Source organism: Daphnia carinata, chromosome 3 (genome assembly GCF_022539665.2).
Source record: "Daphnia carinata strain CSIRO-1 chromosome 3, CSIRO_AGI_Dcar_HiC_V3, whole genome shotgun sequence".
Lineage (NCBI taxonomy): Eukaryota > Metazoa > Arthropoda > Branchiopoda > Diplostraca > Daphniidae > Daphnia > Daphnia carinata.
In genome coordinates this window covers 2,451,573-2,479,528 of record NC_081333.1, presented here as the reverse complement: position 1 = coordinate 2,479,528, position 27,956 = coordinate 2,451,573, and the positions used below count along the sequence as shown (strand labels likewise).

The window sequence follows — 27,956 nt, the reverse complement described above, 5'->3', positions numbered from 1 at the left end:
CCAACGTTGCATTATTTTTCGACATCGGTTTGATGGATTAAATGTTAAAATTGTTTCTAAATAAGTAGATAACTTTTATACACATATAATTGATATTTTAATACGAGAATATTAAAATCTCCTTAGAATAAAGTTAAAGTTCCATTACTTCTCAATTTGATTTCATTTGCAAAGTTGTGGCACGGCCACAAAATATTTCGTTCCATAGAGTAAGGGCGAACGATTTCCTAAGTCGTCTCGTCTCGATACGATTTGCATCTTTGCCATTATCTACAGAGACGTTGGCCTAACTGGATTTATTTATTTGGTTTTTTTTTCTGGCTCATTCCTGTTCTTCTACCACTTAGAGCAGTTGAATGTAAGATTTTCATGTTTTTACCATCAAAAGGGAAACGAAGAGGGAAGGGTTCTTTTTGTGTTAGTCGTTTCCTTGGTCTCTCGCTCTCGTGGGTCAAAGTTGTCTCTGGCTGCACAAAGCCAATGCTGTGAAGTGTTCAAGAAAAACAATTTCTTCCTTGAGGGCGCATACGATTGCTGTAACTCATCGGTGATTCCTTCGCTCTTTAAAAGCATATCATAGGACAGTTTTTGGCATTTCCTTGTTCCATCATTAACTATACCAGCAGTCTATGCAATTTGTCAGTATATACTTTAGTCTTTTCAGTGTTACCTGCTTTGTTGTATGAGACTATTCGAATCAACGACGACTATTAACTATTGGTTCGATATGAAAGAGATCTATTTCATACTTCACACACCAAGTTAGATGAACAAAGAATGAACTACCTTCGGGCAGCTTAGAAAGCCTTTTAGGTTGTTTCTGAGTGTAGAGTGCTGATTTTGTTGGAAGTTTGTTATTGTTTGAGTGTGCTACCAATGGCTTCCTAATCATTAATGCACTTCTTTATAAAAATTTTGCAGGATTTGTTTGATTTGGGGCATGGTTGGTAAGGAAGGCTGTGCCTATGGCCTCCTCAGCACCACCTGCAGGTCCAGCTAATTCTGGTGGTGGTGATCAGCAATCAAGCCACTTACCCAGCAGCTCAGACTCACCAGTGTCATCCCCACAGACTGACACTACTTTAGTTTCTAGACTGAGGTAAACATTTTAGTGACATCATTCATTTTTTAAAATATTTTAAGTTGGTTTTTGTTATTTACCATGGTATTTAGCTATAGCGCCCCTGTCAAAAATAGTGAGGGCTCCGAGGGTCCTATATCTTCCAGATTGAGACGTCTACCAGGAAGATACCTTTCGACATCTCATTTACCAGTTGCCACACCACCTACACCCTTGGATTCCAGGTTTTTAAATACTTTAGACATTATACAGTTTTTCTGACAGAACCATTAAACATTGTCTATTTAGAAGGAACTTGAGTGGTACTCACAAGCACCAGAGACAAAGTCTACCTCTACCAGCTAGTGCTGACTTGGAAAGGAATCACGCGAAGACGCCTTATGAGCGGAGAAGTCCCAGTGTTCCCACTCCACGGTCTGTCTCGCATCAACCTCCAACACCAGCAGCCACACCAGTGTCGCCAGCAGTTCTCAGTCCAACGGCAATAGATAGCTGTTCGGCTGGAAATAGTGGTGTTATACCGCCAATAAGGCAACGCAAACGGACGAGAACTAACGAATTGGTGGAAGCGGGACCTTCCTCTTCCGTAGTAGGATCTACAACTCCGTCTACTAGTCGAACCCGTTACTGTCAGCCGGCCGTTAACGGTGGTAACGGTAACCTCCATCGCAGTCCGACCAAGAAGGTTAGGCTGCAAACGGGCAAAGAAGCTTTCCAATCAGCCATATCACCACCACAACAGCTTCATTCACGAGCAAACATAGGGGCTGGTACGTCACTTTCTTGTTTATTCATTAGATACATTTTACATAGAAAATTAGGAATATTGAGTCGAAAGAATTGCTTTATTTCACAACTCTACCGACATCCTGCCCGATTGCGTGTCCCTCTCTGTATTGTCACTAAAACCTGTTTCATCAGACCTTCATCGTCGGAATCAGTCATGGAACATTGGCTAGTGTCTAAAGATTATTGCTGGTATTGTGTATTGAATTTAAATTCGTAGAAAGTTCTTCGATTAGTTGGTAGGCAAACACACACACACACAAAAGTGTTGCAAGCTGCATTGATTATCTTATCTGATGTCCTGTTATCCTTCTGCAATGGCTGTCATGGGCAACTTTGAGACTGATTCGTATGTTTCTGCAGTTTAGTGTGGACCTTAAGTTGTTGTGCCTGATCGCAAAATTTCACAGTTTGAAGAATTGGAAGCTGGATGTGTTATGAATCTCCTATTTTTATTCTCTTATATACATAATAGGACACAGTCATTGTTTGGGAGGGTCGACGTCGGCGGGCGTTGCAGGCGGAGGCGCTGAGGTCACTGCCGCAGAAGGAGAACAGCAACAGCGCTTGTCCCAATTACGTCACCCGAGACAACCGGCCAACACGGGGTCCTGCGCCAGCAACAGGTAAACAAGTTTTCAACCCCTCTTTTTTTTTTTTTTTTTTCTAAATTGACCAACGCCCCGACTCCCTTAAAGAAAATCCCTTTTTATAACCTAGTTGTCATTTACAATGATATGTCAGAAGTTCCCGATCAGCTTACTCACGCGATGACTGTTGATGTAAGTGATAAAAAAAAACATAAAGAGAAAAGGTGCTGGGACGATTTGGGAGTGACGTCTAATCAGCTTGTCCTTATTAGATCGTGCAAGAAAAGGCAGTGGTTAGAAGGGACTTGAAATCTGTTGCTATGGCGACGATCACAGCGACTTCAGACCTTCGTCTTTCTCCTGTTTCTCCCGCCGCCCCTTTTTTATTTGCCCTCCCCTTTCTTTTTTATCCTCGTGTTCAAGTAGCTCTTTTCTTCCCGGCCATGTATCCGTGGTTCTTATTTCAATCGAGTTTATTAGTCGGTGGTCGGTAGTCGAGGTTGGCAGACAGCGTTTTCGAGTCCAACTCTCGGCTTTTTTGATCGAAGTGGTCGCTCGAACGTAGTAGACCGAAACAAGAAAAACGAAAAAAAAAAATTGCTTTCTGGGAAACAAAGAGAGAGATCTTTTCTTTGCTGTGTGTATATTTTGTTTGTTGCACGCACACACAGGTGTTGCCCGCAGGCGAATTGCGCTTGGAGGTTCCATTGACTTTGGTAGCTCCTTGAGTATCTGTTCAAAGTCTTGTGTCGCGATCAGTCCAGTTAGGGAGGAGAAAGGAGGAGGGTCTCTCTCTCCGGTGTCTTTTACGTGTGTGGATCCCTCCAGTGTTACTGCCAATGTCTTATTGCTGCATTTGCCCTACCTAGCGGAATGTTTCTGCACGATTTGTCGTTGCGCTATCAGACATGGAGGTGAGTGTCGAAATGGCCTCCTAAAAAGAAAAATGATGACGACGTTAATATTGATCAGCACGCATCACAATTGTGTCCCCCCTATTCTTTTTTTACTCTTGTCGGGTTGTTTTTATTCATTTGTTTTGTGTTCCGGCTGCTGTCTGGTGTGTCGGGCGATGAGGAAGAGGTGCGGGTTTACAGGTGTGCTTCCTCTCTTGATTCTCCTCGCGGCGAAGCGGTTCAAGGGCGGCCATTTGAGCAACCGGTGTGTCTGCGTGTGCTAATTAGCTGCTTTGCTATTGTATCACACCACATTTGCTTCGAATGATGCTTGATGGGTTAACCACTGTCTGGCCCTGAATTGAAAACGCTGGTGAAATTTCGTTTACCCGTTGTTTGGACATTCACTCTCCCTTAACCGCCACCGTGTCAACACCAGTCCAGTTGCCAAGGCGAAAGAGAACAAGAGAGTTTTGAATTATTCAAGGTGACTCTCTCGCCCGCGTGGTCATTTTCGATCCATTGCACGACTGACAAGATGATGATCGAATAGTCGTGCCCGTGATCTTCAACAGACCGTCGAAACTTGACAAATAGGATACATCAAAACAGCGTAAATCAACGTCTATCCGACGTTGAGAGGACATGAAAATTGACTGACGACATGGAGACGTTTAGAGCATGCGGAGCTTTCATTTATCCGTCATTTACTGAAGGCTGTCTTCTTTTGTTCACCGACCAAATTCATCCTCTCTGTGTTGCAGTTGTTAGACGCAGCACATCAAAAGCCAACGCTTGCTACGTTTCTGACGTAATCGTTACACGTGCGGGAATTAGCGGACCAAATAGAGGCACAGTTTTCCCTTCGTGATTGGAGCAGGAAGTGAAAGAGGCGTGGTGAGCGGGATGGGGCTTAACCTCAAGGTTTCGTCATGTAACTTTATTAGAGGCGAAACGATAATGAAGGCGTAGTTAAATTAGAATCATGTGATGTCAGGTCGTTGTCTGTTTTATGGTCATAACCGTGAGAAGATATCAGTAACTAATGTTTTCGTTTATTTTTTAAATTCTAACGAAGCCGGCGAGCCTCGAGGTCCGGCAAAGTGCCACTCAGTAGCAGCGGCAGTGGAGCCAGCGGAGTGGGCGGCGGCGGCGGTGATAGCAGCGGAATCCCGGGTGTCGGCGGCGTCGGCGCACCTACTGCGTCGGCCGCCAACAACACCGGAGCAGTTACAGGATCAGCCGGATTGCTTGGAGTAGGTGTTGGCGCTGTAATGGATGGCGGAACTCATAGTGGATCGTCATCGGCTAGTGGTTCGCATACTCCGGCCTCGTCTTCTTCCTCGGCACCTGCGCCAGTTGGTAGGGTTTGATCCGATCAATTTTTGTTCTAGAGTTTCGTTTTATGCTAATCTGTTTTGCGTGTGTTGGACAGGTGGAGCCAATGCCGTTCCTTCTGACGGAGCTTCCGGCCTGTTGAACTTACCACCAGGTCACGCTGCTAATCTTCTGCTAGGAGCAGGGGCAACCACTGGAACTGGCGATTCGGAAAGTGACGACAGCGAAATGGGACGACTCCAGGCGTTGCTGGAAGCTCGCGGGCTTCCGCCGCATCTGTTTGGCGCCTTGGCGCCTCGAATGCAGCACATACTTCATCGTTCCATGGGATCCAATTCAACTATCTCCAAAGCTCAACAGCTGATTGCCGGTATTATATATTTTTTTTTATATCTATGCTTCTTTTATAGTCATGGATATTGGTGCCTCTAACGTATTCGATTTTCTCTTTTTTTTTATGTCCAGCCGTGCAAAACAACGCGGACGAGAGCCAGCAGCTGCAGGCGGCCATCGAAATGTGCCAGCTGCTGGTGATGGGCAACGAGGACACATTGGCCGGATTTCCCGTCCGCCAAGCGGTTCCCGCTCTTATCCACTTGCTCCACATGGAACACAATTTCGATATGATGAATCACGCCTGCCGGGCATTGACTTACATGATGGAGGCACTTCCACGCTCCTCGGCCGTCGTCGTCGAAGCCGTTCCGGCCTTCCTCGAAAAACTGCAAGTCATCCAGTGCATGGACGTGGCCGAGCAAAGTCTGACGGCCCTGGAGATGCTCTCGCGCCGCCACGCCAAGTCGATTTTGCAAGCCCGTGGCGTTTCCGCGTGCCTGATGTACCTGGATTTCTTTGGCATTAATGCCCAGCGAGCTGCCCTGTCCATCACAGCTAACTGTTGCCAAAACCTTCACGCGGACGAGTTGCATTTTGTGTCGGGATCTTTGTCCGCCCTCGCCGCCCGGCTGACGCAGCACGACAAGAAGAGCGTCGAGAGCATCTGCATCGCCTTCAGTCGACTCGTCGACAGTTTCCACAGCGAATCGGACCGTCTCCAGGAGATCGCCAGCACCGAGCTACTCGCCAATTTGCAACAGTTACTGGTCATCATGCCGCCCGTCCTTTCCAGCGCCACGTTCATCATGGTTGTGCGAATGCTCTCCATCATGTGCGCCCACTGCCCGGAATTGGCCGTTAAGCTCCTCAAGCAGAACATTGCACACACATTGTGCCTGCTGCTGACTGGACCTGCGGGCGCGGTTGCTAGTGGCACCTCGTCTTCCACCGCTGAAACTATGGCCGCTTCTTCGTCGCCAGCCAAAGAACAGGATCATGCGGTGGAACTGGTGGCTCGCAGTCCGCAAGAATTGTACGAGATAACGTCGTTGATAGGTGAATTGATGCCCCGTCTGCCGACCGATGGCTTCTTCGCCGTGGATATTTGGCTGACCAAACCCAGTACTGTCCATTACGATGCGGTCCAATGGCAATGGCGTGATGACCGCGGTTCGTGGCACGCCTATTCGGCCATTGATTCACGGATGGTCGAAGCCGCACATCAATCCGGAGAGGATGAGATTAGTCTTTCCACCATGGGCAGGACGTACACATTGGATTTTCATTCTATGCAGCAGATCAACGAAGAGACGGGCACGACGAGACCCGTCCAGCGCAAAATGAACAACGCCAGCGGTTCGAGCGGCCTGGGCGGTGGTGTCGGCGGTGTCGGCGGAGTGAAACAGAGCGATTCTCGGATCGAATGTCTGCAGGAGGAGACGGAATTGGCCACGCAGTTTATCCGCTCTCTCTTTTCACTGCTCTACGAAGTGTATAGCAGCTCGGCTGGACCGGCTGTCCGTCACAAGTGCCTGCGCGCCTTATTGCGGATGCTCTATTATGCCTCGCCCGAACTGCTCCGCGACGTTCTCAAAAGCCAGAGTGTGGCCAGTCACTTGGCCGGTATGCTTTCATCTCAGGATCTCAAGATCGTCGTCGGCGCCACTCAGATGGCCCACATTCTCATGCAAAAGCTGCCCGATGTCTTTGGCGTCCATTTCAGACGAGAGGGCGTCATGCACCAAGTCCAGCGGTTGGTGGCCGAACCTGCCGAATCGCCTTCATCCGCCGTAACGACGCCCGCCTCCATCCTCGCTACCCCATTTGAGGTGAATTTAAATATGATTTACATAGACGGGCAAATAAAATAAATAAACTATATATTTTTTTTTCAACGATCTAGCAAAATGACATTTTGAACCGATCGCCCACGTATTCTTCGTCTACAACAGACCAATGCCCGTTGGGAAATGGTTCCAGCGGCTCGAGTGGGGCTCCGCTTGTTGCTAGCAGCCCCGAACGTGCTGTAGCCGTCGGCACGAGTGCGCCGACTCATTCGGAGGTTGGCGAATCGCCAGTGACATTAACGAATCCCATTACGGCCGTCTCTGCCGTGGCGTCGAGTCCGATGAAACTGAGCGACGTTTTGAAAAGGAAACGAGGAGGGGCCAAGCGCGGTGCTGTCGGTGCCCGTAAATCGAGAACATTCGCGGAAGAGTCGTCTTCTCCGGCCGGCTCGTCCGGCTGCAGTATGGACGGACACGACTATTTGAAAAGCGGTGCTAGTGCCAGCAGCAGTGCCGGAAGCACTGGAGGCGCTCGATCCAAGTTTGGCTTCGCCATGGCCGCTCACGGCAGTGGTGGCGCCAGTAATAATGGGACACCTACATCGGCCATCAGCGGAAGCGCTGCCAAAGCGACAAGCTTCCTGGCCAACTTGAATCCGGCCCGTTGGGGACGTTCTCATCATAATAATCAGTCATCGAGCACGGGCAATTCGGCCACGTCCAGTGCCGCTTGTACCTCTTCGTCTCCCAGCCTGTTGCCGAACGTGCCCAAATCGCTGAGCAATCCGCAATTGGCCGGAAATCGAGAAAAGATCAAGACGTGGATACGTGATCAAGCCACTCTCTTCCTATCAACTTATTTCAGCCCGGCTGCAATGGAGGCTGGCGAGTCGGGCAATGGTCAGTCCGGTGAAGGATCGGGTGCGCACGCTACTGGTCTCAGTGTCTTGTCGGAGTTGACACGTCTAGTTCAACGACTCGAAGCCGAACCGCTAATGGCCAAAGAGACTCTGGAGCAGATCCGTGCGATCGTGGCAGATTCGGATGTGTCCTCGTTTGAAATTCTTCATAGCGGATTGGTCCAGTCTCTTCTCAAATACCTCACTGTGGATGGCGCTGATCGCGACGATCGATTGCGGCTCTTCCTTCAGGTAATTTCAAAGATGATTCGTCTTTATTTAAAACATCGGTACGAATGCAATAACGTTTACTTCGTTTTCAGGAATTTCTTCGTGTGTCACCAAACAGCGAATTCCCTACGTCAGAGGCGGCAGCTCATCTATTGGCGTTGACGCACAAATTGAGCGGCTGTGTCAACCAGCTGGAACAATTTCCCGTTAGGGTTCACGACTTGCCCGCTCCAGCCGGTACATCTGGCGCCTCAGGTGGTTACTTCCGGTCGGGAACGTCTGCCCTGCGCTTCTTCAACACGCATCAGCTCAAGTGCAATCTGCAACGGCATCCGACGTGCAACAACGTCAAACAGTGGAAGGGCGGCACTGTCAAGATTGACCCGCTGGCCCTGGTGCAAGCCATCGAGAAATACCTGGTCATCAGGGGCTACGGCCGCATTCGCGACAAGGATCTGGCCGACAGCGACGATGACAACAGCGAAGACGACGTCGACGACAGCTTGGTGAGTTAAATCGTTATTGTTTATAAGCATTTGGTCTTGCTAAAGTCTGTTCTTGTCCTCTTAGGCCACCGTTTTGATGAATCAGGGCAACAGCGTCCGTCACAAGCTACAGTTTCTGGTCAACGATCACGTGATCCCTTACAACATGACGGTCTACCAGGCCATCCGGCAATTCAGTAAGACTATACTTGAATAATCGGATTTTCTTTTATTCGTTGATTTATTTTAAATTACTCATAGGTATGGATCAGTCGGAGACGGACACGGATTCTGAAACGCCAATGGGTCATGCGTCCATTTGGGTACAGACGCACACCATCTTTTACAGACCGGTTCCCGATAACGACCCTTGTAACTACGCCAGCCCCAACGCGGCCAAGAACACGGGCGGACCGAACGTTTTGTTGCCGTGCGGATCTTCCGGCGGCGCGTCAGGAACCCGCAAGGGAAAAGGCGCCAACGGCAAGAGCTCTAGCAAGAAGAAGGGCGACGACCTCTGGATCGGTAAATTCATTTCAACAAAATTTCGAAGTGGTTTTAATTGATTTCGATTTTTCCTTCTTCTAGATGGGATTGCTCCCGAAGTGAATTCCCCCATAGTGCCATTTTTGACGATGCGATTGCCAGAGTACGTGACGGTCGAAGACCCGTCGTTGGAGGTACTCAACCTGTTGCGCATCGTTCACGCCCTCAATCGTCATTGGGGATTCCTCTATCAACTGGTCGACTACAAGCCCATTCTGTCGGTTCACGAGCTTGTCAACTCTAAACTTACCGCCAAAGCCAACCGTCAACTGCAGGTAATAATAAAATATATGACACTGTAATTTTGTTATGATCGTTTTTCATGTTTCCAAAATTGCTCTTTTTTTTTTTTTTTTTTAGGACCCACTAGTGATAATGACGGGCAACTTGCCACCGTGGCTGGCACAAATCGCTACGGCATGTCCGTTTCTGTTTCCTTTCGAAACTCGACACCTGCTCTTCTATGCCACGGCATTCGACCGTGACCGGGCGCTCCAGCGGTTGATGGACTCTGCGCCTGAATTGATGAGTGGCGGCGATAGCAGCGAGCGCGTCACGCCCCGACTCGACCGGCGGAAACGCACAGTGTCGCGTGAAGACATCCTCAAACAAGCTGAACAAGTCATGCAGGACATGGCTTCTTCAAGAGCCCTTTTGGAAATTCAATACGAAAACGAGGTTTGTTTATCTCAAACTTTATAATTTCCTTACTTGTGTAATATTTTTAAATCGATTTTGGAATTTCCAGGTCGGAACTGGACTTGGACCGACTCTCGAGTTCTACGCCCTCGTCTCGCGGGAATTGCAGCGCTTCGACCTGGAACTGTGGCGCGGAGAGGCCGTTTCGGCTACCGTAGTCGCCGGCGGTGGATCACTTGGATCGTCACCTTCTTCTTCGTCGTCGGAAGAGCCATCCAAAACAAAAACAGGCCCCGTTTCTACTGTCGGGTCCATCGGGACGTCAGTTGATTACGTCCACAATCAATATGGCCTCTTTCCGTCGCCCTGCTCGCGCAGTCTCAAGGCCGGCCCGTTGGCCAAAATTCGCTCGAAATTTCGTTTTATTGGAAAATTTATAGCGAAAGCGATCATGGATTCCAGGATGGTAATTACGGTTACATTTCTTTATCTAAGTTATTTAAGGCTGAATCGTTTTTTGTGTGATGCAGTTGGATTTGCCCTTTAGCCCCGTGTTTTTCCGCTGGCTGCTTGGCCAAGAAAGATTCTTGACAGCATCAGACATGGTTTTGTTGGATCCCATTTTGGCGAAAACGTACAAGTCATTGATGGCTCTAGTGGAAGAGAAAAAACGTATCGATCAGGACTCAACTCTCACGCCACCCCAACGACAGGCAGCACTCCAGGCGCTCAATCTTGACGGCTGTCCCGTTGTCGATCTCGGCCTGGATTTCACGCTCCCTGGTTCGTCCACTATCGAGTTACGTAAAGGCGGAAAGGATCAACCCGTAACTATCCACAATTTGGAACAATACCTCAAGGTAAGGTCAAGTGTAATACTTAAGCATTGCGATGTTGGGGATGTAATGATTTCTATTGTTCATCCAGTTGCTGTCACACTGGATCCTTGTCGAAGGTGTCTCGCGGCAAATGGAATCCTTGCGCGAAGGATTCGAATCCGTCTTTCCGTTGCACCATCTTTCCCTCTTTTATCCGGAAGAGATGGATCTTCTTCTCTGTGGAGCTTCTCAGGTAATCATAATCATCTTATTTTTAATTCATTATTAGGATAAATTTTGACGACTCGTTTCCCCGTTGTACAGTGTACGACTGAAGGTGCTTGGGAGGTGCAAAGTTTGCTGGATGCCTGGAAACCGGATCACGGATTCACTTTGGAATCGAAAGCGATCCGAAATTTGGCCGAGATCCTCTCGACGTACAGCAAAGAAGAGCAGAGGCTTTTCCTACAATTTGTCTCAGGATCCCCTCGTCTGCCTGTCGGAGGTATGTCATTTTCTTTATTGTTTTGCCACTTAACGTACAAATAATGTTTTTTTAATGTTTAGGTTTCAAGAGTTTGTCTCCTCCGTTGACGGTGGTGCGGAAAACGCTAGAACCCAACCAGAGCCCGGACGATTTCCTTCCGTCGGTGATGACGTGCGTCAACTATCTCAAATTGCCCGATTACAGCACTCTTGAGATTATGCGTCAGAAAATGTCTGTCGCCGTCCGCGAGGGCCAGCACTCGTTTCATCTTTCGTAAAACGGCAACATTTTCTTTCAGAAAGACAGTGGAGACGGCCAAATCCCCCCACCCCCCCTAATCTACAATTAGTACATATAATTCTTTTCTTTTTTTTTTCCCTGTTTTTCCTTGTCTGTTTTTCTTTGTTTTTTTTTCTTTTAATTATTATTATTAATTTCTTTTTTTTTTTTGTTTTTGTTTTTTTCCGCCCTTGATTTTTGTATCAGGCGTGTCATCAAACCAACGATCATTTGTATCGCTGTTCATCTGTTTGCGCTTTTCCTTCGTTTACCCTGACAAAAAAAAACAAACATTGTTCCTGCTGGACAGCCTCCTGTGCCCTCCAGTCTCTTCCCATCCCTCCTCTACTCGTCTTGCACCGTCTTATAGGTTGAAAGAGATAATTGAGAAACAATAAGCGATGTGTGAATGCATATTGTGTGTGTGTGTGTGTGTTGAATGAAAGAGCGCCTAATGTGTGACTGTTAGCAAAATGCATCCATGTGTAACACTAGATGTAAGGCGCTGTGTCCCTTTTTCTTCCTGCTGATTCATTCTTTTTGCGAAAAATGCTTCTATTTGTTTGTTAAGTCGCCCATTCCTTTTTCCTCTTTATCCCTTCGACAGTCAAGGTGGCAAAAAAAAAGTAAACAAGAAGTGAAACAGTTTCCGGTAAGTTGCCGTGCGCCTTGGTGTCAGAACCGTGAAGATAAATAACAGTAAACAGGAGCTCTAATCCTTTCCAACAAGTAACAGGCCTCCCCCCCCCCCCCCTTCGTTAATAATAGGCCACCGTTATTTGATTTGTGTCACAAAAACTTCGGAAAGGAAAAACATGATTGGAATGAAGAAAAGGAGAAGAGCCCATCAACTGTTGTGACATCTGAAAAAGGAACGTGTAGTTCTCGAAGTTGAGTTGGTTTCTTACCTTTTGTTTTCTGTATGCTTCATAGCAGAAAACTGATCCTTTCACGTCTTTTTCGATGCAAACGGTTTACTTGCTGATTTGCTTCACAGCAAATTCATCTAACCCTAGTACATGCCCTTTTCTCCTTGATTGCAGATTACTTTCCTAAATTCTCTGTCCAAAGACTTTGCTTATCCTTCTTTTTTTCATTTCTTTTTTTCCCCTTTTCCGCTGTTTACCTTTGTTTTTTTTCTATTGATAAATATTTTCGTGTTTTTTGGCGTATGGCGTAGTTTAAAATACACTTTTGAACATCAGTGTCATCGACAATGAATCAAGTGCTAAATTTTGGCCTATTACCCTTAACTGGTGACATGGTGTCCGTGCAAGGTTTCCATTAGACCCTGTACAAAGCTCGTTTTATCCATACGTAATGGTAAGGACATTTTGATCAATTTATTCGTGTAATGGCTACTGATTTTCCATTTGTTGCGCGTTGCACTACATTGCTGTCGAACTTCAACTACGTTAAACGTACTGCATTTTTTTGTTATTTATACTTTTTTACTACCAAACAAAATGCAGACTGCCTCTATATCATCTAGTGTTATTTAGGTGGTGTAATTTGTTTAAGGATATGAATACCAGTGATTTACTGGTTCGAATAAGCGCCAAGAAACAGCCTCGCTACGTTCGACAAATGTTGCCGAACCTAATGAATTCACAATAATTGCAAAAAATTACATAAATATCAATAAAATACCTCAAATCATGTCTGAGAAGAAAACTTGGCATCATAAATCCATGCAAGAAAATGTTATTCAGAAATTTCCAACACATTTCTGATTTCTAGCATTTGGAATTTTGATTTTGGGATCGGGAATTTGGGATACTGTTTATTCCATTTTCCATTTCAGTTCCATAGTTTTTTTCCTCATTTGGCAACTACGCCGAATTCCTTCTTTTCTTCGGCTCTAGAGGCCACTACTGTCACGAGTCTTTCCCATAGTCGTCTCCGAAAAAGCGGGTGAGAAATCCTTTTATACTTTTCTTTCGTTCGAGCATCTCAAAGTGAGTTAGATAGTTGATCATTTCTAAAAACTATATTTAAGCTATTCAGGATTGTGACCAATCTAGAAATATGTTCGGTTTGTGTTTTTCGAATCGGATGTTATTGCTTTTGATGGATATAAGCTTGACTGTCCTGCCGAATCACACATGTTTGACATATTGTTTATCTATACTCGTGTATTTCTGTTCCGTTCTGTTAGATATAATGGGTGGTTCGTGATTGCCTTAAAGGATTTTCGTTTTCTGTTATACATCTTATATTTTGACTTTAGAAAATGGTGGAGAAGAAGACCGAGAAAAAGGTAACCAAGGTTGCTAAAGTGGCCGGTGACAAGCCAGAGAAGACAACTAAAAAGGCGGAGAAGAAGCCAGCCGAGAAGGCTACAGAGAAAGCAGATGCCACCAAAATCAAGAAGCGCAAGGTGAAGGCTACCAAAAGGCCATTCTCCAGGTAAAACTGTTGTTTCTACTGTTGTCATAGTGTGTGATAATGCATGGTCTAATAGCCACAGTGTAATCAACTATATTCCTGCGGCCGCAAATCCATGCTAAATTATTTGCCTAAAATTGTGTTGTCTTTTGTTTGTACTTCTGTCAACATGTTCTTGGCTACATTAACATCTCAATATTTTTGAAATTAGGCTCTATGCCAAGGCCATCTTCACTGGCTACAAACGTGGTCTGAGGAATCAGCATGAAAACACAGCTCTCCTCACCATTGAGGGATGTCAGAAGAAAGAAGATGCCTGGTTCTATGTTGGCAAGCGGTGTGCCTTTGTCTACAAGGTACTATCACTTGTGTTATGAAACTTTAGAGTAGTTAAAAACTAGGCTGGATTCTGTTAACGATCTATTCTGGATTACGCTAATAGGGAAAACGCTACCAAGCATCTCTTGGTGACAAATCAAAGAAATCCAAAATCCGCGCAATCTGGGGTAAAGTTACACGGCCTCATGGAGGTGCAGGAGCCGTACGAGCTAAATTCAAGTCCAACCTGCCCGCTGTCGCTATGGGACACCGCGTTCGCATCGTAAGTAGCTTGTGAGTTAACGTTATATTAAACAGTAAATCTTGACTGGTAATTTTGTTTAACAGATGATGTACCCGTCGACCATCTAAATGTGGATGTTTGTTTCACATGGCGCTGTAATAAACTGCTCCGTGAAAAAAAAATTGTTTAAAACCAATTCTATTTACACTTGTTTTTATATCTACAACATTTGCGTAGGAACTTGATACTTTTCACCATCTGTATTAAGCGTCAAGATAGGGTATATGAAAAACAGTTCGATACCAAGTGCTTGGCCATGAAAAGCATTTACCTGTAGATTTATTTTTAGGAACTGCTCATATACATTCAGCGTACTGTAAGTATGGCTTTGTGCGTTACTGATAATGCGTCTCCTGGCTCACATTACAATTAGTTGCGGGCGACGCACAGAACTTCTAAAATAACAGAAATAAGACAAAACGTAACGGAAGTTATCTATAAATACTAGTCTCCCGTCAGTAGGCAGTTTTAACCTTGCGCGGAATGTTTTGTAGAGTTCGTAAAATAGTTTCACAAACCTGAAGATGGATACAGTATATTCACATAAATTGCGCGGAATGTTCATTTCCGCGCACATTTTCAACACAGTGAGTAATGGTTGTCCATCTGTTTACTTGTGTATTTTAAAAGTTCTCGTTATGAAAGCAACTTGCTAATTCCACATTTATAGCCTACACTAAAAGGTAAGAGTTTCATGCCTTATTCTAATTACTGAATGTGTAGGACAATTAAGCTTTTATTTAGTGACCTCAAAAAGGATTTTCAGGGTGTTTGTCAGCCCTAATTGTAAGAAACAAATTATTAGCTTTAAAACCGATTTTGTAAAACGTAAGTAACAGTTACCCTCTGAGAGTTGTAGCAAGATCAAATGTGCGTCCTTTTTTTCCTTGCTCTAGCCCTTCTAGTTCTGACATATCAGTGGCTGATAGGACAAAGTCAAATACCTGTCGAGTTCAAATTAAATGAGAACATTTTAACTAAAAGATTCACAATTTACTGTTATTGAAGTGAGGCCACCATTTTCCTCTTTTTATTTGTTTATTTTGTATACTTATTTTAACATTATAAAGAGGTTATAGCTAAGAACTGTACCTGGAAGTTGGCATGGATACGTGCAGGTGTGACACTTTTAGGAATAACAGCAAGACCAAGTTGCATCAGGTACCTCAGCAGAACTTGTGCACTGGATTTCTTGTATTTTTCGGCTATTTTGACAACCACTGGATTTTGGATCAAGTCGGGAAGGTCTGGTACGCTGCATTATTAAACGTTAATCAGTCTTACAACAAAATTAGCAGTAATAATTGTAAAAGATTATTTATGCCACTCATATTCTGTAAGACAGCGGTACAAACCCTATAGCATTTCTGTAGTTGGGTTTTGATGTGATTTTACAGTTTTTACTGAGAAGTTTGTAAGCACTTTAAAGGGGTGACTTACGCCATGCCAACGCTGGTATAAAAAGCATTACGACCCGGCGAGCCTAACGGAGCGTAAGCGACGATCGTTATTCCATGCTTATTGCAGAAATCCCTGAGTGATTTTTGCTGGAACTCAGCATGCAATTCCACCTGCAGATTTGTAGGCTTTATCCGAGCCGCCTTGACAATTCTCTCAATCTGTTCCTCGTTGAAATTGGAAAGACCAATCGATTTGGTCAAGCCAGCATCGACTTGTTTTTCCATTCCCTAATTGGCGGGGAAAAATTAAATAAAATCGAGACCAACCTATTTATCCCGTAGTTGTAATACCTTCCAAAGGTCCACAAGGTCTGTATCATTGTCCAACACAACAAAACCGTCAGCATTCATGGGGAAAAGATCATCGTCATGTTTGGCGGTGAGGCCAATGGGTGCGTGGATTAGATACAAGTCGACGTAGTCTAGTCGAAGATTCTGCAGTGATTTTTTCAGAAATCTTTCTACATGCTCAGATCGATTTCCAATCATTGGTAGCTAATGAAACATGCATAATATAGCGCATCGGAACCACGTTTCAAAATCAATAATTTTGCATACCTTGGTAACGATGAAAAGCTCTTCTCGTTTAACCTTTCCCGAGGTGATCCATTGCTGCAAAACCTCCCCAATAGCGTCCTCATTTGAATACAAATAAGCAGTATCAATGTGACGATAACCGGCTTCTAAAGCAGCGTTCACTGCTGTTTGAATTTCTTCTTTCGAAGACTGCGAGAGAAGGATGTTTGAATCAATAGAAAGCTTGTAAAAGAAACAGGGGGATGTAAAGTTACCAGCCAAGTTCCAAGCCCAACAATGGGCATTTTTTGTCCATTCCAAAAGGTGATGTTATCATGGCAGGTTGACATCTTTTTTCTTTTTTAGCGGCCTTAGCGACAAGAGAGCGTGCCAGTACTAGTCCAAGTATCAGCGAGAACTGATAGGTCTATATACTCTGTACGTCAGATATTAGTTATCCATTCGTACTACGATCACTTTATTTACTTTTCTTTAAAAGATATGAATAAGAAGTGGTTTTTCCGTAAACGAAAACTGGTTTTTCTCTGGTTTTTCCGACATTTTGTGTATTTTGCGCACTGGGTATTAGTCTATAAATAATAACGTGCAAACAGTAATGTTATGATAATCAAGTACCAAAGAAGGTAAACTCGTCAACTGTCTAGCTATATCAGATACATTAAAAAAAAAACAAAGCGAAGAGCTTGAATGTTCATGTGGAAGGTGGAGGAACAGAAATAGGAAGCGTTCCATTGCCACTCAGCGCGGCCAGAACAGCCGCAGCCCTTGCGCCCGATGGCAAACAAGATCCCAAAATTTCCATCAAGAGGTAATCGTTCTGGACTGATTGAAGGAAATCTTCTAATGATACTCGACCGTCCATGTCTCGGTCTAAAAGACCTAACGCCATTTCACTTAGATCCCTAGGACCCTCGTCAGGGTCGTCTTCATTGTTTCCCATAACCGCTGCGGTCGGGCCACCTACGTTCGTTCAGCGCAAGTTTCTGTTATGTTTCTTAAGGGAATCCTGAACAATTGCACAGCTTTTCGATTATTTCTTTACCTGACGGTTTGTCTTCATCGACTAAATCCAAATCAATTTCTTTATCCACCTCTTCTGTGTGTCCCCGCGTGATTTGCCTGTGACTTCGTGCAGTTCTTGGTGAATCGGCTGGAGTCTGTTCATTACCTCCTCGCTGACCGAACGGCATCGCTTTAGCTATAGCGGGACGTAGGCTGGATTTCAATAGCTGAAACAGATCCCCTTTTGACAAGTATCCGTCACCGTCAATGTCGTAGACCTTAAGAAATCGAGAATGCATAATGGAGCTTAGCGAGTTTACTGTTGCAAATTTTGTACTTGGAAACAGTATGCTGTTTGCTCTGTGACATTTCCCTTTAAAAATATCCAAAGTCCGGTCAGCCATTCGTTGCAAGTCAGATATCCATCGGAATCGTGGTCAAAGGTACGGAATATGCGGTCCATTAATGAATCGTCGTTCATGTCGAACGTTGAGTGCCTGCACAAAAATTATTGATCGTCCACGGATAATGCTTATTAAAGGAATACGTGGAGGCGTCTTACAAAATATCACGAAACTGAGTCCTGTCCAATCGACCTGAATCTGTTATCAAGATAAAAACACACCAACAAATTTGTTTTAAGAAAGTAAAGTAAAGAACGGACACCAAAGAGAAACAGACTGCCTTCTTAATCTTTATTAAATTAATTAAAGGGCTGTATACCTGTTATTTTAAGAAATATTCTGCCTAAAGCTTGAGCTTCGGCTGGATTGAAACGACCGATGAATTTTGGTACCGCTTTCGCTTTTTTTCGTGCACTCTTCATTATGCAAGATTTCTTACTGCTAAATTCGATAGCAACCTACGAATTATACATTAGAGAAGTCTCCATGGTAACGTCAACAAGATGTTCGGTTTTGAAATCCTATTGTTACAGTGGATTTCACTAATCTTGCGATGCTTGCTTGCATTCATGTATTCGATAGAAAGTCCGAATAAGAATATCCTATTCAATTATTTATTGTATTCGTGATATTAAAAATTACATAGCGTCCCTGTTATGCTACCTGCGCTTCGTAACAAATACGACAGGTGTCGGGCTTTTCATTATTCGTGCGCCCTACAGCGGGATTCACTCACGTTAAAATTTGCCTTATCACCTTTCGCGTCTCGATAAATTGCTCACTCTCTACGATACGTCAAGCGGTCTGATCGTGCAATTAATCAGCATTCAGATAACTTATCCTACTTGATGATAAGAAGGTATTTCTGAAACGCTATTGATCGTTATATTGTATAGCTTTAAAAGTGTTTTCAATTTCTGCTGTGTATCTTAATGTTTTAGTTTTCCCACAGGTACCAGAGCTAAAGATGACGAACCTCAAAACGGATATTTCCTTTTGGAATGGCCACGGTATGCCCCTGGTCGGACTAGGAACTTGGCAGGTATTGATATACGCATTTTTATTCGAATATTCTGAGTTGTATAGCAGTTTTTGATTACATTAGGCACCAGATGAGGAAGTTAAAGCAGCTGTTCAATGGGCTTTTGAAGCAGGTTATCGTCATATTGATACAGCCTTCAATTATCAAAATGAGGGGGCCATCGGCGAAGTGATTGACGAATGGATTAAAGCTGGTAAAGTGAAACGTGAAGAGCTTTTTATAACCACAAAAGTAAGTTTGAAATTCAGCACAATGAAAATGAACGATTAGTTAAAAATGTTTTATTTGCTTACCAGCTGCCGCTGATTGGAAACTCTCCTGACAAAGTAGAGAAATTTATAAAGCTTTCGCTTGAAAGTTTGAAGCTAGATTATGTGGATCTGTACTTGATACATTTCCCCGTCGGATTTCTCCCTGGAAAAGACGACACGGACCTTTTTCCCCGTGACGAAGAGGGCAAAGCCAAAGTTGATATGACAACCGATATTGTTGCCTTGTGGAAGGTAAAAAGTTAATGCTAGCCTCGTAGTAAATAATGCTATTCAATCCGTATTATAATGTTTGATAGGCAATGGAAGCTCAAGTGGATGCCGGCCGCGCAAAATCAATTGGCTTGTCTAACTTTAATAGCGAGCAAATCGAAAGGATTGTGCAAGCATCCCGGATCAAGCCTGCGAACTTACAAGTGGAACTGCATGCATATTTTCAGCAAAAGTTGTTACGAGCCGCTTGCGCAAAACACGGCATTACAGTTTGCGCTTATGGCCCACTTGGGTCAAAAGGAAGGATTGAGTTGAACGCTAAACGTGGACTACCGTAAGTAGTGCCTACTGCTTGCGTATTAAATTCACATAAAATTGTTCTTCTTGTACTATTGTTTTAGGCCACCCGCAATTCCAGGTGTACTTGAAGACCCCGTAGTCTTGGAAATCGCCCAGAAACACTCAAAAACTCCTGCTCAAATTCTTCTCCGCCATTTAATACAAGAAGATGTCGTCGTTATACCAAAAAGTGTTTCAAAAACTCGAATTCAGGAAAATTTGGGGGTAATTTTAGACTTTGTTTCTTTAAAATTCGATACGTTGTCTAACATCTTATTGAATTGACAGGTTTTCGATTTTGTTTTATCGGATTCTGAAATTAGTAAGCTGGATAGCTTGGATAAAAATGATAGGACATTCGATTTTAAATTTCTAGCCGAGTAAGTCATAGTTCAGATTTACTTAGATTGTTAAAAATTTCGTATCTTTAGTAATGATTCAAAAATTTTTCTTTTCGTTTGAAGGGCAACAGAAAGTCCGGAGTTCCCTTTTCATATTCCATTCTAAATTAAAGAAGCGCGTTGAAAAGTGCTTAAAAAATAAAAAGATCTAAGTTTCTTTAATTGTTGAAAGCAGCTAAATAGTGTTGTAATCGCCAAAAACGGATACATATTGGAAATTTAAGTATTTTAAAAAGTTTAAGTATTACTAACCTGCCTACCTACTACTGTACGCCGTACTGGTGTGCATACAAAAAAATTACGGGGCTCTCTTCCTTTCCTCTTCTTCTTTCTTGATGTAGAATCTTGCGTAATTCGTTGAGATGTAGAATATTGCTCCGTTGAGATGAATCTTGCGAATCCGTTGTGAAGAATCTTCATTGATGGGCGGTGGTGGGTGGGAGGGGAGCTTGAAAGGCTTCGAAATTGGCAGTGGCGGGACTTGAACCCGGGTCTTCAGATTACCAAGCGAGGGCCATAGCCATTATGCCAGGACCGCACATTCCAACCAAATTTTACTTTGGGTGTCACCCGTTCAAATAGGCACATTATGTACATATGTATATAGTATGTCCAAGTGGTGTATGGCGCTGAGGTATAGTTCGCGTATGCCATGCTGATTTCACGGGTTCAAAACTTTCTTGTTATGCTATTTTAAATTATTACTTTTTTAATATTTAGTCTGTATTATGTTGCAAAGCACCCATTATAGAGTAGAGATTTGAAGACGTATTTCCAATTGAAATGACTGGAAATACGTGCGGCTGTTTGCATCTCTTATCAATTGCAATAACATTTGTTGTTCCTCATTGATCGATTGCAGAATCGATTTTTGAAGAGTGTCGTCTGCACATGTCGAGTCTTTTCAATTTCACGTGTGTGATAGAACCTCTTAAAACGTGGAAAGCAAGTAGTTGTTGTTTTTCGTTATTAAAAAATTGCACAAGACAAAAATGGATTCTGCCTTAAACGATAAGCGTTTCGCTAATATTGGCAAGGATCCTCGCTTTCGTCGAGTGCCTGCCTCTACTAGGAAAGTCGTTGTTGACAAGCGGTTCAATGCCATGTTCAATGAGCGACAGTTCAAGTTAAAGTACACCGTCGACAAACGTGGCAAACCATCCAATCTCACTAGTAACGAACAATTGAAAGATTTCTATGAAATCGAATCAGAAGATAGTGATGCAGAGAACAATGATGCTGATGAAGAAGATTTGAATAGTGATGTTGAAAAGGAAATTGAAATTGAAGATCACGAAAATCAAGAAAAGGCAAAGAAACCAACAAAACCCATCTTGAAGAATAACACAAAAATTGTAAATGGATTCCATGTATCTGATGTACAAGAAGATAAAGATGAACCAACACTGGAGTTGAATGATGCTGTGAAAGCAAAATTACAAGACTTGAATGTAGATTATGCTAGAGGGGAAGGCCTCTTGTTCTCTGATAGTTCTTCATCAGAAGAGGAATCTGATGAAGAAGAAGTTGATCAAGAAGTTATCCATGACTGGGGAGAGCTTGACAAAGATGCAGAAGAGACTGACACAGCCACTTTCCGTTTAGCAATTTGCAATATGGATTGGGATCGAATTAGAGCTGTTGATCTAATGGTTGTTATGCAATCATTTGCTCCTCAAGGTATATTGTGGATTAGTATGATTACATCATTAGCAATAATTCTCTATTCTGTCTGCTTCAACAGGCGGTAGTGTGCGAAATGTAACCATTTTCCCATCTCAATATGGATTAGAAAGAATGAAAGAAGAAGAAGTACTAGGGCCAAAGGAATTGGTTGAGATGAAACATAATGTGGTAACTAGTACAGAAGACAAAGGTGAAACTGACGAAGTAGACGACTACCATCGTGAAAAGTTGCGACAATACCAAATTAATCGACTCAAGTACTACTATGCTGTAGTTGAATGTGATTCGGCCGAAACTGCCAACAAAATATACGAAGAATGTGACGGACAAGAATTCGAATCCAGTGCAGCAAGGTAAGAACATTCATTCAAATCCTTAAGACACCAACAAACTCTATATGAGAGATTTTTTCCTAATTTAGGCTAGATTTGCGTTTCATTCCTGACGATATGGTTTTCGATGAAAAGCCCCATGATGTATGCAATTCCATGCCAGACGTGTCACAGTATGAACCTCAGATTTTCATGACGTCAGCATTGCAACAAGCTGAAGTTCACCTCACATGGGACGAAACTGACCCTTCCAGAATGCAAACAATGCAAAAGCTTTTCAAAGTATCCTTGTCCTTAGTTTCTAAACTAAAAAACAAATCTGTATGTTATTTCTTTTTCTAGGGCAAGAACGGAAAACCAACATTAGATGTAGATGATGAGAGAATTAAAAACTTTTTGGCTACTTCTTCCGAAGAGGAAGACGAAGATGAAAACCCGATAAAAACAAAAAGCCTCGTTGACGACGAAGAAGTGGACGGGGCAGAGTCTTGCATAGGCGAGAGCGAACGAATAGCTAAATATCGGAATTTGTTGGCTACAATCGCTCAGTCTGAAGAAACGGCAAAGAAGAACAAAGGCGACGTAGAAATGGAAATTAGTTGGGGTGTTGGACTCCAAAGCAAAGCTGAAGAGATGGTTAAAAAGAAGATGGCAGAGAAAGCGCTGGAAACTCCGTGGGAACAGCAGTTAGCCAAGCGCAGAGAGAAGCGAAAGGCTAAACGACAAGAAAAGAAACAGATAGAAATTGCGTCGCCTTCCGATGACGAAGAAGAATGTGATGACATACCCTCTGATATCGACATGAACGACCCATACTTCAAGGAAGAATTTGAGAAAGAAGATTTCCGTAAAAAGAAGCCGAATTCGAAGAGTAAAAAGGTAGAAGAGACGTCTTATTCTGCTGATGAGGCAACCAAAGCCGCTGAACTCGAATTACTTTTGATGGACGATAATGACGGCAAGCGGCATTTTAACCTTAAGTCCATCATCAAAGACGAAAAACGATCCGCCAAAAAGGGTACAAAGAAAACGAATGAAACCGAAAAACCTAAAAATGACGATTTTAAGGTAGTGTTTTGATTAAATCATCGTTTTGAAATTCATAATTTAATATTGTCGCATTTTCAAAATCAGATTCAGGTCGACGATGCTAGATTTGCAGCATTATTTACTTCTCATCATTTTAATTTGGATCCTTCCGACTCCAATTTCAAGAAAACGGAAGCCATGGAAACTATTTTGCTAGAAAAACAAAAACGGAGAAAGAGTGAACCTAATCCTGAAGTAACAAATCATCCAGTATGTTGCCACACTGTTTCTGTATCCTGTAATCTATACGTCATGGTTTACCTTTTCTGTAGCAGGAACAAGGAGAAGCGAAGAAACCTAAGATGGACTCGGAGTTATCTCGGCTTGTACGCTCTGTCAAAGTAAAAACCTCAATGCAGAAAAACCAGAAAAAATTCCAATCTGCACGACACTGAAAAAAAAATTGGCAATATAGTACACTCGCGTCATCCGGATAGTGTATTCACTTGCACATCAAAAATTATAAACAACTGCCCCAATTTGAAGGACGATTATTCAAAGATGATGTTGGGCTCATTCTGGAGAACAAAGAAACTTGAAAAAAATTATAGTAATGATAACATAAAGGAAGAAGGCATACTATAAAAAAAATCAGTCAGCCCATGTGTTCGTTTACCAAAGTGGAGCACGAACGCGGCGCAAGAAATAATCAACAAAAAAAATTGCCACTTGCTTTCCAAGAAATGTGGATACAAAGATACAAGGCTGCAATTCAACGCGGGGCTATGAATGATCCCGTCATGTATGTACAAACACGCAAAACAATTTTGTGAAAGTCGCTCAGCATCTGTGCTGTATTGTTTTCAAAGAAGATGATTTCCGGTGCTCAATAGCCGAATTCTGGGTGGAAAGAGACAACAGGCGCGCGGACAAAAGCTACCGTCAAAACAAGACTGACAGATTATAAAGAATTAAGAATAATAGCAAGGGAAAGTAATAGGGAGTAAACAACCAAGACTAGCGATGAAAATCCCGGCGAAGGGAAGGAAGAAAGAAAATAGGACAATTCAGTTTAAAAAACAACAACAAAAGAGCGACAGATAGTGGGGAAGATCGAACCGGGATAGATAGAACAACTAAACCCTTGAGAACAAAGTCAAGTTAGGCAAGGTTTCCCATTTGACGAGAATCTACCTCACTTTCTTTAACGAAGCCACAATTTCAGACGTAAAGCATCTACGCCATTTAAATAGTACCGAAAAAGTCGCTTGTCGCGGACGAAGCCTAAATTCTCGTAGAGACGTAGCGCCGGTTCGTTAGTTATTTCTGTTTCCAAAACTACTTCATCAGCTCCGTCAGCAACCATGGCAGCAATAGCTTTCATAACTAAATTGGAACCTGGTAAACAGTGAAGGATTTTAGGAAAAGGCATTGCAATGTTAAGTACGATGTTTTTCTCTTCTTGTTCAGACCATCACGTACCAATCTTTTCCTGTCGGTACTTCTCGTCTACGGCTAGCATAGCAATGTAGCCGCGGCGAACAATTTTCTTATGGACATCCAATTTACAAACAATTGCTCCAACACATTTTTCTCCATACATTGCCTGACTCAATATGTTTCATTATTGCATAAAATGTTGATAAAAAAACTGATTCCTACTAGAGGAGCATCATCTTTGATTACTCACCAGGTAACACAACATGGGCCAGTTGTGTATAAAGTATCGATAAGTGTATATTGAATAAGGCTCTGATAAATCCTTCTGTATTAGCCTCATAATGTCAGGCATTTGAAGCTCAGACTGATATTGTACATAAGTCACTTGTTTAACCAAAGGGTTGGCTAAAGGGTCTTGTGCAAGTTGTTCCCCACTATTCTCACACGGGAGACCGCTAGAACCACTCCCAATTGTCAATCGGTTTAAACAGGCACCAATCACTTCTGCTGATGAACCTGATTCCGAATTGGTACACTCCTGTGGACTAGATGTGTGAATATTGGAACAAGAACTTTCACTAGAATCAGACAAGTGAGTCCCATTGCATCCATTCAAATGAACACCAGTATCTCCAACCATTTGTTTATCAGTTAAAATGTGACCATTTAACTTGTGGTTTTTGCTTGTCGAATCTATAGCTTCATTGTTTAAATTGATTTTGGACACAAGGCCTGGATCTGAAGGTTGGTGGTTATTAACCGGCTTATTTGGTTTCTTCTTCGGGGCCATTTTTTCACCAGTTCAGACGCACATTGTCTTGAAACCAGGCAGAGTTAGGCATAAAAAATCATGATTGCACGACGAATTCCACCTTATCTTGTTCTTGCAGTATTAGATTTCCAACTAGTTGTTTTACTCCCAAATAATTAAGGCATTTGGACAATAAGGTATAGCAGTATTAGGTAAAAATCAAACAATCTAGATATTCAACAATAGAGTACATGACCAAAAGCACAAAAGCAGAAGGACCTTCAGTAATCAGTACCTCAGGCCCGGCAGCACAAGATTGTTAAACAAACCAATTTTTTTTTAAAGGTATGGTTACTATTTTAATGTTGGTACGTAATAATAGAGTGCTCAAAAAAATTTAGTTCTTTACTAGTATAGACAATTATTTTTTGGCTTTACATTTTAATTTTCTGCCTGACAACGTTCTATTGTCATGGTTACCTAGTTATTGGTAGCGGTCTAAACAAAATTGCAGTCAGCATAAGGATTTTCGTTTATGTTGTTCCACAAATCAGCGGTGGTTGATTGATACGCGCACGATTGCGTGATTTAACGTTGAAAATGACGAATTCGAGAATCCTTGTTTTAAACGAGAAACCCGTGAATTTTACACTCTTTTGTGTCAGATGGATCCCGAGCAGTGCTCGACTAGTTGTTTTAGGTTCCCATCCAAGGGGAACAGGAGTGTGGCAAATATATAACCTTTGCAAAGGAGTACCTGAGCTTATTACTGAAGTATTATGATAAAATTGTCATTGCTTTCTTTTTATTTTATACAAATAAATGGCTAAATCTGTACTAGGTTGAAAAACCTTTTGCCTTGAAATGTGGAACTTTTGCAGCATCGTCATTTGAAAACCGGTTAATGGCCACTGGAGATTTTAATGGGAATCTGAATCTTTGGTGAGTTTAATGTGATGAAAAGTATTAGTAATCTTCCAATTACATGGTTTGACTTTTTTTTTTATTCTAGGGACTTGGAGAAACCAAACACTGCAGTTTACTCAGCTAGTGCTCACACTTCAATCATTAATCATATTGATGGAGTCGGTGGTGTCAATGTTGGAAAGGGAGCAGCTGAATTAGCTACCTGCAGTAGGGATGGTTGTGTTAAAATTTGGGATGTACGCCAAAAGGATCGTCCAGTCGCGATTCTTGAGCCCGAAGAAGGTCAAACCCGGCGTGATTGCTGGACCGTAGCCTTCGGTATTGTAGATTGTAACAATATTTAAAGTTAAATATTAACAGTTGATATTTCTCTAAAGGGAGTGCATATAATGCTTCAGAAAGGCTTTTGGCCGCTGGATTTGATAATGGTGATTTAAAAATCTTTGACCTGAAGACAATGAAAGTTCAGTGGGAAACCAATGTTGGAAATGGCGTAAGATATCCTAAAACTTTTTCTCATTTGTGCCCAAGCCTGAATTTTCTTTCAAATAGATATGTAGCATAGAATTCGACCGTAAAGATATCGAACCGAACAAGTTGAATGTCTGTACTTTGGATTCTCGAATTTTTGTCTTTGATTTGACCACCAAGCATCCTACTAAAGGCTACGCTTTTACTCGACAAAAAGTAACTAAGTTCACACACCTATGAAAAATGTAAATTCTAACCAGTTACGATTTTTAGGCTCATAAATCTACAGTTTGGAGTGGTAACCATTTGCCTCAGAACCGCGATGTCTTTATGACTTCTGGCGGGAATGGATCGCTTTGTTTATGGCAATAGTAACTTGTCTGTACGAAAGAGTACCGATAACATTTCATCAACATTTTTCTTCGTTTAGTGAATACCCGTCAAAAAGGAGCGCTAAGGCGTCTGATGGTGCCCTTGAGGGTATTGCTGGTAACCTGAAGCTGATTCATGAAGTTGGAGTAGCTGAGCAACCTATAACGTCTTTTAGTTGGAATGCCGATAAACTGGGTTTGGCAGCCAGCACGAGCTTCGACCAGACTTTGCGAATCCTTGCAGTCACAAAACTTAACTGCCTTTGATTTGCTCAAAGCCCTAATTCACAATTTGCAGTTGTCTGGAATTCATTCATTCTGGAATTCAGGTGTATGAAACGTCTTGTCATTTGGAGGTAATCTCTGAACATTTCGAAAATTTTTGTGAAACAAACCTAACAATGATCATGGACATTGGTACATATGGTTTCCATCCTGTTTGTAATTGGGAAGCTGTAGAAGTCATTTACTGATCAGGCTTCATGATGTTTAATCTTATTATGTTTTTCTTTATATTTATGAGTTTAAAACGGGCTGGCCATTTTCTGCCAAAAATGATTTGCAATAAAACCAATAAAACATCGGATTTGTTGTTATAAAATCCTACGAAGAAGAAACAAATGCCGTACGGACTCCAACCTTTTTTTCTTAAAATAGCTTATTCCAATTCCTTTCTTTCCAATTTCTGAACTAACCAGCCGTTCAATTTGCGGTCATGTTATTTTGTGACATTAATAAGGACTCTTACAGATTTCGCACTGTGTTTTGACTTAACTGCCAGACTTGAGTTTTTCGGCTTTTCGGTTATAGCCAGTTGAAGTTACATCATAACTTCTTCAATATAAAAACGTTTTCTTTGAAAACAGCCAAAAAATTACCTATTTTTTGTTACACGGAGTTATACTAAATTTCAGATCGAAAAAGTGGTAAAAGAATTTGTAGTTTGTCAGATGATGGTTTGAATTGTAATATCTTGAACTATGATTAGTTTTTTACACTACTGCATTTCTAAGAATCGATAAATAAATATTTATAAAGGGAATTGATTTTGCATTGCTCCGCCTTTCCCACACA

At 42.6% G+C, this 27,956-nt stretch overlaps 7 protein-coding genes across 10 annotated transcripts in view; 4 read left to right on the top strand and 3 right to left on the bottom strand.

The window, feature by feature from the left end:
• The window catches only part of LOC130693838 (large ribosomal subunit protein eL33-like), a 55,505-nt gene extending 41,161 nt beyond the window's left edge, over positions 1-14,344 (top strand). The window contains exons 1-5 of one of the 3 annotated variants that reach the window (XM_057517061.2): positions 12,982-13,112; positions 13,429-13,607; positions 13,798-13,942; positions 14,029-14,187; positions 14,253-14,344. In XM_057517061.2, coding sequence (XP_057373044.1) covers positions 13,432-13,607; positions 13,798-13,942; positions 14,029-14,187; positions 14,253-14,276 — 504 coding nt within the window. In that variant the 5' untranslated portion in view covers positions 12,982-13,112; positions 13,429-13,431 and the 3' untranslated portion in view covers positions 14,277-14,344. Of the gene's footprint in view, positions 1-12,981; positions 13,113-13,132; positions 13,157-13,428; positions 13,608-13,797; positions 13,943-14,028; positions 14,188-14,252 lie in introns of those variants that run through there. The other 2 variants (XM_057517060.2, XM_059494706.1) reach the window with 2 other exon arrangements.
• On the top strand, positions 206-12,402 carry LOC130693461 (E3 ubiquitin-protein ligase TRIP12-like). Of its 2 annotated transcripts, none has more exons than XM_057516616.1 (19): positions 206-358; positions 922-1,099; positions 1,174-1,305; positions 1,370-1,851; positions 2,343-2,493; positions 4,432-4,715; positions 4,789-5,061; positions 5,157-6,856; positions 6,931-7,965; positions 8,037-8,450; positions 8,515-8,626; positions 8,691-8,954; positions 9,018-9,250; positions 9,336-9,653; positions 9,724-10,080; positions 10,145-10,474; positions 10,542-10,685; positions 10,757-10,937; positions 11,000-12,402. In XM_057516616.1, exons 2-19 carry the CDS (start codon positions 966-968, stop codon positions 11,194-11,196), a joined length of 6,741 nt encoding a protein of 2,246 aa, XP_057372599.1. In that variant the 5' UTR covers positions 206-358; positions 922-965; the 3' UTR covers positions 11,197-12,402. The 2 variants fall into 2 exon arrangements, with proteins under 2 accessions (XP_057372599.1, XP_059350619.1); XM_059494636.1 differs by lacking the exon at positions 206-358 and adding an exon at positions 397-547.
• Positions 14,345-14,806: 462 nt separating the features above from the next.
• Positions 14,807-16,619, bottom strand: LOC130693819 (aldo-keto reductase family 1 member B1-like). Its single transcript, XM_057517038.2, has 7 exons — positions 16,460-16,619; positions 16,227-16,394; positions 15,960-16,163; positions 15,649-15,896; positions 15,301-15,463; positions 15,052-15,152; positions 14,807-14,988 (listed from the first exon to the last, which is right to left on the bottom strand). The coding sequence occupies exons 1-7, from the start codon at positions 16,532-16,534 to the stop codon at positions 14,958-14,960; spliced, it is 990 nt and encodes a 329-aa protein (XP_057373021.1). The 5' UTR covers positions 16,535-16,619; the 3' UTR covers positions 14,807-14,957.
• Positions 16,620-16,787: 168 nt separating this feature from the next.
• On the bottom strand, positions 16,788-18,071 carry LOC130693825 (calaxin-like). Its single transcript, XM_057517047.2, has 5 exons — positions 17,931-18,071; positions 17,770-17,809; positions 17,545-17,704; positions 17,248-17,485; positions 16,788-17,165 (listed from the first exon to the last, which is right to left on the bottom strand). The coding sequence occupies exons 1-5, from the start codon at positions 18,031-18,033 to the stop codon at positions 16,897-16,899; spliced, it is 810 nt and encodes a 269-aa protein (XP_057373030.1). The 5' UTR covers positions 18,034-18,071; the 3' UTR covers positions 16,788-16,896.
• Positions 18,072-18,494: 423 nt separating this feature from the next.
• Positions 18,495-23,476, top strand: LOC130693846 (ESF1 homolog). The gene is given in 12 exon segments (XM_057517073.2): positions 18,495-18,653; positions 18,717-18,884; positions 18,950-19,156; positions 19,222-19,469; positions 19,537-19,699; positions 19,763-19,858; positions 20,862-21,555; positions 21,620-21,914; positions 21,983-22,175; positions 22,236-22,961; positions 23,028-23,192; positions 23,255-23,476. Coding segments are annotated over 12 exon segments (3,153 nt in total). The 5' UTR covers positions 18,495-18,578; the 3' UTR covers positions 23,378-23,476.
• Positions 23,406-25,396, bottom strand: LOC130693823 (N-alpha-acetyltransferase 30-like). The gene is made up of 3 exons (XM_057517043.2): positions 24,613-25,396; positions 24,405-24,528; positions 23,406-24,320 (listed from the first exon to the last, which is right to left on the bottom strand). Exons 1-3 carry the CDS (start codon positions 25,150-25,152, stop codon positions 24,127-24,129), a joined length of 858 nt encoding a protein of 285 aa, XP_057373026.1. The 5' UTR covers positions 25,153-25,396; the 3' UTR covers positions 23,406-24,126.
• Positions 25,397-25,602: 206 nt separating this feature from the next.
• On the top strand, positions 25,603-27,465 carry LOC130693851 (dynein axonemal assembly factor 10-like). Its single transcript, XM_057517078.1, has 7 exons — positions 25,603-25,887; positions 25,955-26,055; positions 26,126-26,358; positions 26,418-26,533; positions 26,593-26,727; positions 26,785-26,882; positions 26,942-27,465. Exons 1-7 carry the CDS (start codon positions 25,714-25,716, stop codon positions 27,147-27,149), a joined length of 1,065 nt encoding a protein of 354 aa, XP_057373061.1. The 5' UTR covers positions 25,603-25,713; the 3' UTR covers positions 27,150-27,465.
• The last annotated feature ends 491 nt before the right edge of the window (positions 27,466-27,956 follow it).